This window comes from Drosophila willistoni (assembly GCF_018902025.1).
Source record: "Drosophila willistoni isolate 14030-0811.24 chromosome XR unlocalized genomic scaffold, UCI_dwil_1.1 Seg105, whole genome shotgun sequence".
NCBI classification, from domain to species: domain Eukaryota; kingdom Metazoa; phylum Arthropoda; class Insecta; order Diptera; family Drosophilidae; genus Drosophila; species Drosophila willistoni.
This window is the reverse complement of record NW_025814054.1, coordinates 3,246,502-3,257,620: the sequence shown is the minus strand read 5'-3', so window position 1 is coordinate 3,257,620 and position 11,119 is coordinate 3,246,502. Positions and strand designations below refer to the sequence as shown.

Here is an 11,119-nt window from a genome sequence, read left to right as displayed (position 1 = left end):
TGCCTACCATATACATATATATGCTTAATTGCTTAACAAAATATATTATATATCTTTAAACACAAAGAAATGCAAATTTTTATAAATGTTATTTTTATGTGCTATTCCCCCCATCCTCTCCGTATTGTCCCTCTATAAAGAACCACGAAACAAACAAGTTATGCCTATCAATTTTTGAAGTAAGTTCAACAAAAAAAGAAACAATATAAATTTTTTTTTTTTGTATTATATATATATGTCTGTGTATTTAAAAAAGAAAAACGATGATGATGATGATAATGTTAATGTGTATAAGTCGATTTACTATTAAATAAACAATTATTGAAATGAAAATGAGAGGATATATATATATAAATATATATATATATAAAGCAAAATTCAAATTTGCAAATAAAATTTATAAATGTATAATTGTATAAATGTTAATTATATACACTTACATGCATTCCAAATGTTTACGACTAAAACTATTGTATGATTGATTCATCTAAAACAGAGTTATGTTTATAAAAAAAGGAAAAAAAAAACAAAACATAAATTTAATTTTTAAATCAAATTATGGCATGCAAAGAGTTAAAACTAATTGTTTCAAACAACAACATAAAAATAAACATGGAAACAAAGGAAACAACAATAAAAACTATAAAAAAAATAAAGAGGAAAACTAAAAACGAAAAAAAAAAACCAAGAAATGTACTTAATTAAATACCAATTGTGAAAACATTTAACTAGTTAATATTTCTGTTCTCACTTTTATCCCAACTCTTCTAATTGTTAATACACTTCATTTATTTTTCATTCATTTCATTTTTTATTTCAAATATTCATTCATTTAATAGTAGATGCCAGTGTGGTCCTTGATCCAATCCAAGTAGCTGGTAACACGGGTGAAGACAGCTGGGTATTCCTTCTCGCAGCCAGCAGATGAGCCGAACGAGGTCAGACCGATTTGGATCTTGTCGCTTTCGAGGACCAATGGGCCACCAGAGTCACCGTTGCAGGTGGACACACCAGCGGAAGTCGACACACAGATGTTGGAGTCACGGATGAGGGTCAAGAAGGTGCGTTTGCAGGCGGTGTTCGAGATGATGTGCATGTGGGCGTACTGGAGGTGAGCGGCAACCGAGCTGGAAGAGTCCGAAGTGCGGCCCCAGCCGGAGGCAATGACCTCATCACCGGTGTAGGTGGAATAGTGAGACTCCAGTTTGGGCAACTCAACGGAGTGAATGGCGCTGTTGTACTCCACATGGGGAATGCGGATCAGAGAAATGTCGTTTTTCAGGTTCTTGCTGTCCCAGTCGGAGTGGATGATGATGTCATCCTTGGTAACATGGTGCTTAACCTTGGGGCTGGAACGCACAGTGCTGCCTAGAGAAACCTCAACGGAGTCAACACTAGAGATAGAAAAATAAAAAATTAGAACTAATCTGCAATCTGGGCTATGATCATTTCGGTGCCTACCCATCAGTGCAGTGAGCAGCAGTCAAAACCCATTCGTGACCAATGAGGGAGCCGCCGCACCAGGCCGAAGAGGAGCCAATCTTTAGGGATAGACCAACTTGGTAGGGGAATTGATCGGTGTGAGCATCCTCGCCATGGGTGATGCGTCCACTGGGTCCTTCCTGTACGGGAACCAGCACCTCACGAGGTTCAATCTGGCTACGCAGAGCCGATCCGGAGGCATAGGCCAAAGCCAAGGCGAAAACAATAAGCACTTTCATGTTGAGTCTACAAAGAAGTGTATAACATACTTGGACTCTGGGTTCGCCTTTTATAGAGGCATTCTCCTCCAATCTAGGTGCTGACGTACAAATAGATATACTGTGGGCTATCTGATCTACGATTGAGGCACCTGTTCAAGTGGTCTAGGGTTGCTCTTGTAAGTCGCACGCTTTCTTATCACAATACCAGCGAAATTCTAAATTGATCTGCGTCTGTTTTTTTTTTTTTTTTGTTTTCTTATGGTAAAGTTAAGGCACATGAATTGGCACCTTCTGTTATCTATTCAACGTTCAAACTACATTATCTATTCTATCCGCTCTCAGATTTTTGATTGGCCTTGAGGTAAGTAAAGGATGATATTTAGAATTAACAAAATTTGATTCCCAACGTCATGACGCTGTGTGTGTTTTTTGGAAATCTTTCAGTTATAATAACCTGGGCATTTATTTAAAAGTTTAATAAATTTCTTCACTTTAATGTCACTATTAAATAAGTTGAAGAATTAGTTATTTGTGAAGACATTCTTTGTAATGCAATTATTAATTCTCATTATAAGGAAAATAACATTTTTAAATCGGCTAATCGAAATGATGAATTACAGATCTTGGTAAGCAGTCAATCTTATCTTTTTAAGGCTATATTTCGTAAAATCGATTTTCGATTTTAAAAATTCAAAAATCGGACTTCTAGTTTTCGAGATATTAATGCGAGTTAAAAACGTTTTAAAATGTTATCAAACACATTGAGATTTTAAAGTCACAAGAAAATTGTAGTTATGTCGTTGTTAGATTCTTCTTTTAAAATCTAAAATCCACAAATACTGCTTGAGGTCCTCTAGACTGATATTGACCAATTTCACTGCCAGGCCTTTAAAAACAATGTGGATCATCTGAAGATGCGCAACAAGCAATTTCTAGAAAATATTATATTTTCTGACATATTCAACAGTTTCAGAACTTGATCATGACAGTGCGGATGGAAAATGACTTAAAACCAAAGGCAAAAGGACATCGCGATCTTTTTTACAATGGTTAAGTTATAAATAATAAGTCATTTTTATTAAGTTATTATTAAATAAAAATTTATTATTAATGTAAACGTTCAGTTTTCGGTAAAAGTATCAATAAATAAGGAAACCATGTCCTTTCATCCTGCGGCAGGATTTGTGGACTCTAGAGCTAAAAAACGAAAATAGTATAATTTTCTCGATGCTATACTTGTCTCCGCAGAACACACTGTTTGGAATTCTCCTGGAGCAGGATTACCGATCAGCATTTTAGAATTTTCAGTATCCTTCAAAAAATATTGTAAGGGGGTTGCTTAGAAAAATGGCCAAAAATTGCAAAAAAAAAAAAACACAAATGTCCATATAATTCAGTCATTCAAAGGAAGAACAGGACGTCCTTTGTGAGGATGTAGGCCTTGATTATCCGCTTCGACTGACATGAGCAGATCCTGGAAAGTTCTTTACGAAAATGAGATAAAAGGAGATTTGTTTCTGGTTAACAAAAAATTACAAATTTTACGTTTTGAGGTTTTAATACCAACCGAAAGTTTCAAAGGTTCAAGGTTTCGAAAATCGGTCAAAAATTAACACTATTACAGGTTCACAAAGTTAGTGTTATGTGAGAATCATGCCCGACGAGAGGGGGGTGGTAAAGGTGGGATTCCCACCGGGCCCGAAGTTTTAGCTTACTACCACCGGGCCCTGATATCTTCTCGACGGCCCTGGTGAGAATATAGTCCCTTGCCATTTTATTAGACTCCAAATCTACTTTTACTTAACATTTCTTTTGTTACTATGAACTTTTGTTTTGTTGTTACTATGAACTTTTTTATAAATATATCGTTTTGGCAACACTGATCATGTTGGTAATCGATTTCTCACATCGATTATAGCGAATAAGACATATAACATAAAAAACAGAGTTTTAGTTTCACAGTGCAACTCATCAATTTAACGTGCTTCTATAGCGATTTCATTTTCATGTAAATTTCTAATTTTCTGATGTGACATATGTTGTATTTATAATTCATTTTGTTGTTTCATCATGAAATAGGTTTGTTAATGTCTACTGACGTGTTATAAACCAGGAAAACTTAATTTTTAAGCATGAGTCTAATCAGGGCCCCAGAGAGAAAATCAGGGCCCCCTACTTCCCTTCAAAGAAATCCGCTATTTTCGACTGTGATGTATCGCGGGCCCTTCTGAAAACCCACCCGTAACCCTTCCCCCTCTCAGTGGCCATGAGTCTAATAAGTAATGCCTGAAGCATAAACTGATATATGAATTTCAATCATCGTGATGCATCGGTTAAAAATTGCATGAATTTTATATTCTGTATTTATCGGCTTTATGACTTACTCCTTGGAAATTAAATGGAATCGAAGGATTATCAGTTTTCTTCTGACCACTTCCTGAAATTCCTCCCCAAAAGAAATGAATAAAAACAATTGAGTTTGTGTTTTTATGTTTTTGAACAATGTTCATATTTATTTATTTATCATTTATGAATTTAATTTATTTATTTTTCAGTTATTTCATTATAATTTTTGTTTTTATTATATATTTATATATATATAATGCTTTTTACTGTTGTGTTTTTTTTTGGGTTTTTTTTTTAAATTTTGTTGGTTGTTTTTTTTTTTTTTTGGTATTTTTTGTTGTTTTTTGTTTTTTTTTTTTTGTTTTTTGGCTGCTCTAAAGCATATCCTTTTTATGCCATTTGTTGTTGTTGTTTTTTAAACTTATATACCATTAGCTTAAACTTATTATGCCATTATTTAAATTGTTTTTGTCATGTTTTTGCCGTTTTTCGACCATGTTTGTTTTGTTTTTGTTTTTTTTTTGCTTTCATATTGTTTAAAATCATGTAATTTTTGTTTTTGGTTTTTTTTCTTGTTGTAGTTACTTGCGTATTGCTGTTGCTCTTGTTGTTGTTGTTTTTGTTGTTGATGATGATGCTTAATGTCAATATACATACATAAATATATATTGTATATCCTTTACCGATCTTAAACCTTCATTCTCTTGTTCTCCTAACTCTTTTTGTGTGTGTGTGTGTGTGTTGCAATTTACTTCTCTTCATTTCTCTTTTGACGTGTGGCACATTGTGAACAAAAGTGAATGATTTTCCGTTTAATCAATTTTGGATTGTTAATTCTGTTCACACGCTTTCATATATATATATATATATATTGTATATTGCTTGTGTGTATGTTAAAAACTGCGTGTGTGTTTGTGTTTGTGTGTGTGTGAAATGAAAAGAGCAATTGAGCCCTCTTTTTATATTGAATATAATCGCAATGTCTCGTCCTTTTCTATATACTATATCTGTTGTGTCTGTCTCTGTTTGTCCTTTCGATTCGTTTTATCTGTACCGTTAATCGAGGGTCCTTATTAAATAATTGAATTACTTTCATTATGCCTTTTTATCTTATACTTTTCTCTCCATTCAAACTATCCATCCTTCTGTCTGTCTGTATGTCCTATCTGTCTGTTCGCTTGTCTTACTGTCTGTTTGTCTTTCTGTTTGTTTGATGCTTTTAATATCAGCTGCTTAACATTATCTGAATTTAACTATATGTTTGTTTCATCATTTGGTTATATAACTATATGTATATCTGTATATATACATATATGCATATCTTGTTCTTGAATCTGTAATCTTGGGTTTCGTCGTTTATTCGGTCTTGTCGTTTATTTTCTGAATGAACTGAGGGACTGGGACCTTTTCGATTTTCAAATATTCTTCTCGTAGTAAATATACAAATTCGTTACCGGATTTTTGTGTTTTTTTTTTGTTTTCTTTCTTTCTATATAGATGAAAAAAAAAATTGTTTTCTTTTTTTTTTTTTCTTGTTTTATTAAATTCTTGTCATGCTTCTATTCTGTGTTTTTTTGTTTTTTCTTAAGTTTTTTTCTTTTCAAAATTTATGTTCTTTATTTATTTGTTTATTTAATGTTTTTTTTCTTCGTTTTTTACCTTGTATAGTTTGCTGTAAGTGTAGTACTGTTTCAGTTTATGTATATATGTATATATACATATATATTAATGTATACATATATATATATAGACCACTTTTATGTACACACATTGGCTTTTTGACTATGACAAACTATTTTAGTTAGCCGTTTTTGCTCTTACTTTCTTTTTAGCCAATGTGGTTTTCGCTTTTCTTCGTGGGAGTGGGGGAAAGGTCAAGGATTGGGTAGTGGAATAGGGAAATTTGGGAAATCACTTAGTTCCTAGTATTTTATTTCGATTTTTGTTTTACCATATTAATTTCCATTTTTGTTTTCTTTTCTGCTTTTTTGGTTTTTGTTTTAAAGTATTTCGCATTGAAAGTTCTTTGTGTGTTTTTTGTGTATTCCGTATATATTCCGCCGATCTGTATATTGTATGTATAATTGATTCCACTTTCTGTCTTTCGCTTTCTTAATTACTTGTAATTACTTTTGTTTTATTTCAACTTACTTAGTTAGAATACTTACAAACTGGGCGCGTTTTGGTTTTTTTTTTCTTCTCTTTCTTCTTTTTCTCTTTCTTTGTTTCTTTATAAATGTAGCTTCTTCTTTACTTTCCTTATTCTTCTGCACTTTCATTTTCTATTTTGTTGTTGTTCTTGTTGTTGCTGTTCTTGTTTGTTGTTGTCTTGTCTTGTAGTTTGTTGTTGTTCTTTGTTTTGTTTAAATTGCTTCTCATGTGTATAAAGTATTAAAATGATTTTGTTTTTCCATTTGTTTTAGGTTTTTTTTTGCTTTTTGTTGTTGTCATCATTTGTAAATACAATTTTTTTTCAACGCCATTTTTCTTCTCTTCTTTTTTTGCCATTTTATCTGGCTGTCTCTTTCTTTTTTTCTTTCTATAACCTGTTTGCTCTTTGCATTTGCATTCATATTTGCTTTGCCTTTTTTTCTTTGTTTTTTTTTCTTGTTTTTTTTTTTTGTTTTTTTTTGGTTTCTTGTATATATTAATATATAATTTTCCATATATATATATATGTATATATATATAGTATAGTGTAAAATATATAAGAGATATTGTCAATATAGTAAAGGTGTTATTCCTGGGGGGGAATTTTCTTCTTTTTCTTTTCATTTCATCTTCCTTTTTTGGTTTTTTTGTCTTGGTTTTTTTGTCATTTTTTTTTTATTCATTTCATCTTAATTATAGCAAAAATAGTCAAGTGATCGGTTCGTTTCTGTTTTTGCATGTATTGTGTGTGTGAGTGTGTGTGTTTTTGGTATTGGTGTATGTACACATTGTGTATGTATAAAAATCTGAAACAAAATCATTGTTAAATTGAAATTTTCTTCTTTATCATTTTCGTTTTCCTTCTACGTTCATCTAATAAAAAAAAAAAAAAAAGAACCAACTAATTTCTACAAAAGAAGAACTTAACAGAAATTGATTCGAACATTATCACCAATAGACTCATAGAGAGCGAGAGAACGAGAGAAATTTTGATAATATTGTGAAATCCTTACGAAATTGTCTCAATTATAATTCAAAATTATTAAAGCTGAGAGAGTTTTTTATTAACTTGTTAGATTTTCTACCTTTCTCGATCACTCAATCTATATCTCTCTCTCTCTCTCTCTCTCAGTTAAGGTCTAAAGGGTCTCTTCAATTCGAATCAAATTGGCTTCATTCTTCTTCTGCTTATATCTTTTAGTTGGCATTTTGTTTGCTTTTTATCGGTTTAAATTGTATTTGTTTAACATTATCGTATCCATTTGTTTGTTTTTTATATACTCATACACATAATAAGAACTGATATGTTTTTTAAGTCAATAATACATAATTATAATTTATAAAGAGATAGATAGAGGGAGAAAGAGAGAGAGAAAGAGTGAAAATTAGGCAAAGTAATTCGTTTAGTTCATTTGTGTGTAGACTACAATTTCATTTCATTTCATTTCATTTTTTATTTTTTTAGCTTATATATTTTCATTTTTTTCTTTTGTCCTTCGTCCTTCGTCTAGCTCCTTGGGTTCTTATGCCTCACAAAAATTGACTGGAAATTTTTCTTTCTTCTTTTCTGTTTATAGTTTTTGTTTTAAAAAATCTTTGCTTAACTTTTTATTTATATTATATATATATTTTTATTTATATGTATATATATTATTTACTTTTCTCTTTTGTTTTCTTCATTGCGTTTTATACATTAAAAGAGATATTTATATATATATATATATATATATTTTTAGGGTTTTTGTTTTGGTTAAAGCTTTTGCGCCTGCGCCGTCTGAAGTGGCAAATTTTTCTCTCCTAATTTCTCATTTTTGACGGCGCGTTGAGTAAAAAAATAATGAAAAAACTGTATTTTATCTTATATATCTTGTTGTTGTTGTTGTTGGTTGTTCTTGTTCTTGTTGTTGTTGTTGTCGCTGTTGTTTGTTTGCTAAAAATGTGTTGCCTTCTCAGTGTTTGCTGTTTTTTTTTTTTGTTTTTTTGGTTTTCTTCTAATTTTCTAATTGACTGAAATTGATTTTGTTGACAAGGACGCATTGCTTGTTGTTATTTGTTGTTGTTGTTGTTGTTGTTCTTATTGATCCGGTATACCAATTTGTTTCATTATATATAAAGAGAATGTTTCGATGATCTGATGATCTATTAGATTCTACTTATAGATGAAAATTTTCTTTAACTAAAAATCTGTCTTTATTTTTTCTGACATCAAAAAACAAAATTCTCTCTAAATATTGTAAACAATATTAACATTTTTGGAATAAAAATTCTTTGAACACAAAACAAATTAAAGCTGTAGAAATAGAATCTATTTTTCAATTAGAATTGTTTTTTATTTTTTTTTTTTTACATACTTTAGCCATTATTTCTACATTTGAATCTTGAATCGAATTGCAAGGAGTTGCCGTCGTCCTTGTTGAATCCTTTGGCTTTTCAAATTCTCATGCGGCAAAAGGAGGGGGGGTTGGAGGAAAGTGTTTGAAAGGCAAAAGCATTTGGCGCCAATTGTTAGAAGAAAAATTAAGCCTTAGCATTTAAATGTCTTTTTTTTTTCTGTTTATAGCCAATAGATTTCGAAATATTCAAGTTTCGAAAATGTTTAAAAAGAAATTTTGTATCAATTTTGCTTTTTGTTTGTTGTTGTTGTTGTTCTCGCTAGGACAGTCGAAAATGTAGTTTTACATGATTCTTTGTGTGTTTGTGTGTGAGTGTGTGTGTTTTATTCTTAAGTTTTCTTTTTGCTTTGTCACACATTAGACAATTACCAGTTCTTGTTAATGCTCTCTATAATTAATAATATTTTGTATATATATATATATACATATATATGTATATATGTATATTTTTTATATATATATATATATATATTGGTGTATATTTTATGTATTCAATTTTTGTTGTTGTTCTTCCTTCTTCTTCTTCTTCTTGTTGATGTTAATGTTAAACTTATTTCTTGTTGTTGTTTTGAATTATTGCTTTTAGAACATGTCTTAAAAATATATTTATTTATATATATATATATATATATATACATATTTGTTAATATATATATATATATATATATGTATATGCCTTATGTATAATATTTTTGTTTTACGCAAATATAACATATTGCAATGCAATGCAAAAAATGATTTGCTCTTTTCCATCTCTCGTAATGTTCCAAATCAGTTTTCACATTTTTTTTTCTCTTCAATTTTTTTTCCTTTCCGTTTTGTTGCCCATTTGTGTTTTAAGTAAAATTGTTTGCTCTCTTCTTCTTCTTCGTCTGGTTTTTAAATTTATTTTTTTTTTGGTTTTTATGTTTGTCGTTTGCTAATGATGTGTGTGTGGACAGAAATCATGTCTTGATCTTTTGCCTATCTAAAAAAAATTCAATTTTCCCTTAAACTTTTTTAACTTTTCTTTTAGCTGTCTTTTATGCTTATTTTCTTAGGTTTGTTTTTTTTTTTTTTTTGATTATACATATGCAGTGTGTGTGTGTGTAGAAATCAACAAAAAAAAGGAATTGTAAAACAATAAACAAATATTTACGTATATTAAGTCGGAAAGCCGACCTGGTTGAATACCCTGCACCCTTCAACAAGTTCATTCAGAGCCAATTGTTTATGCTGCTATCTCGCTCACTTTTGTGCTAAATAGTGGCGCCGTCTAGCGACCTGATTCTAGACTGCAACTTCTTCTTCTTCAAAAAGTATGCAAAAAGTATTCATTGTTTTTCGAAAATGAAATTAAAGAACTTTCAATTGATGCATCGATGATTATTCACAAAACTAAATTGACTATTGCATACTTTAAGGGGTCGGATTGCACTTTCTTTCCATATCCTTCAGATTTGCCACGTCAATTAAAGAGTCTGGGTATGCACAGGGTATTCAAAATAAAATTCAATACTTTCTATGCAGTATCATCAACATTATAAACGCTATATGTATATGTATATGTATATGGTAACTATTTGCTCTTGTTTCGTTTTCCTCAATATATATATATGTATATAACTAGGTATATCGTATAATTATGTTTGGTTTTGGGGTTCCTATCCGGGTGGAGGTTTGGGGTTTTGGGGTCTTGTCGTCTGTCGTTTGGTTGTTGTTTTGGTCCAAAGACATTTGCCTTTTCTTGACTTTTGGCCAAATGTCTTTTGGATTAGCGCGTTGGTTTGACAATTTGGCAAAAAAGTTAAATGTTGTCTTCATCTATACATTTATCTGGGTTTTTGGTTTCTTTTTTTTTCTCGTCATGTGAAAAAGGAACATTTTAGTTTATCCGTCTTCTCTCATTTGCTTCTTCTTTTACATGTACATACACACACAAAAAAAAAAAAAAAAAAATTATTGTTAATTATTATTTAGGTTTCCTCTCATCCTTTATTTATTTTCCCAAAACTTTTCTTTGGGGTTTCATTTTGGTTTTGGTTTTTTTCGTTTTGTGTGTTTAAATGTGATTTGACTTAACTATTTGATAGGTTCCAATAATTTTTTTTGATACTTTTTATATATAGTAATTTTTTTTTTGTTTTTTTTTTTTTGTAAGTTTTTGTTTTTGTATATAAATATATTTGTTCTATTACTTGAATTATCCATCCTTCCATACATCCTTTCATCCAGCTCCCAATTATTCATTATATATATATATATATATATGTATATATATTCATTATTCATCATGGTCGTCAACGAAAAGTTGCGACTAGAAAAAAAATTTAATTGCACATAATGTGGCCTGCATTTTTTTAAATTTGCTTTTTGTTTTTTTTTTTTTTTTTGTGTTTTTCCTTCCTCATCATTTTCCATAGAACTTTTCCTTGAACATTATGTTCATCAGCTTTCCGAAATTTCCCTTTCTCATTCTTTTTTTTTGTTTTTCTTTTGGGACAAACACGATATTGTGAAAGTTTGTCAATATTTTTTGTTTGTTAT

At 30.4% G+C, this 11,119-nt stretch overlaps 1 protein-coding gene across 1 annotated transcript; it reads right to left on the bottom strand.

Moving 5' to 3' along the window:
• Positions 1 to 787: 787 nt before the first annotated feature.
• Positions 788 to 1,736, bottom strand: LOC6646087 (serine protease 1). Its single transcript, XM_002068912.3, has 2 exons — positions 1,462 to 1,736; positions 788 to 1,394 (listed from the first exon to the last, which is right to left on the bottom strand). Exons 1-2 carry the CDS (start codon positions 1,719 to 1,721, stop codon positions 833 to 835), a joined length of 822 nt encoding a protein of 273 aa, XP_002068948.1. The 5' UTR covers positions 1,722 to 1,736; the 3' UTR covers positions 788 to 832.
• Positions 1,737 to 11,119: the final 9,383 nt, after the last annotated feature.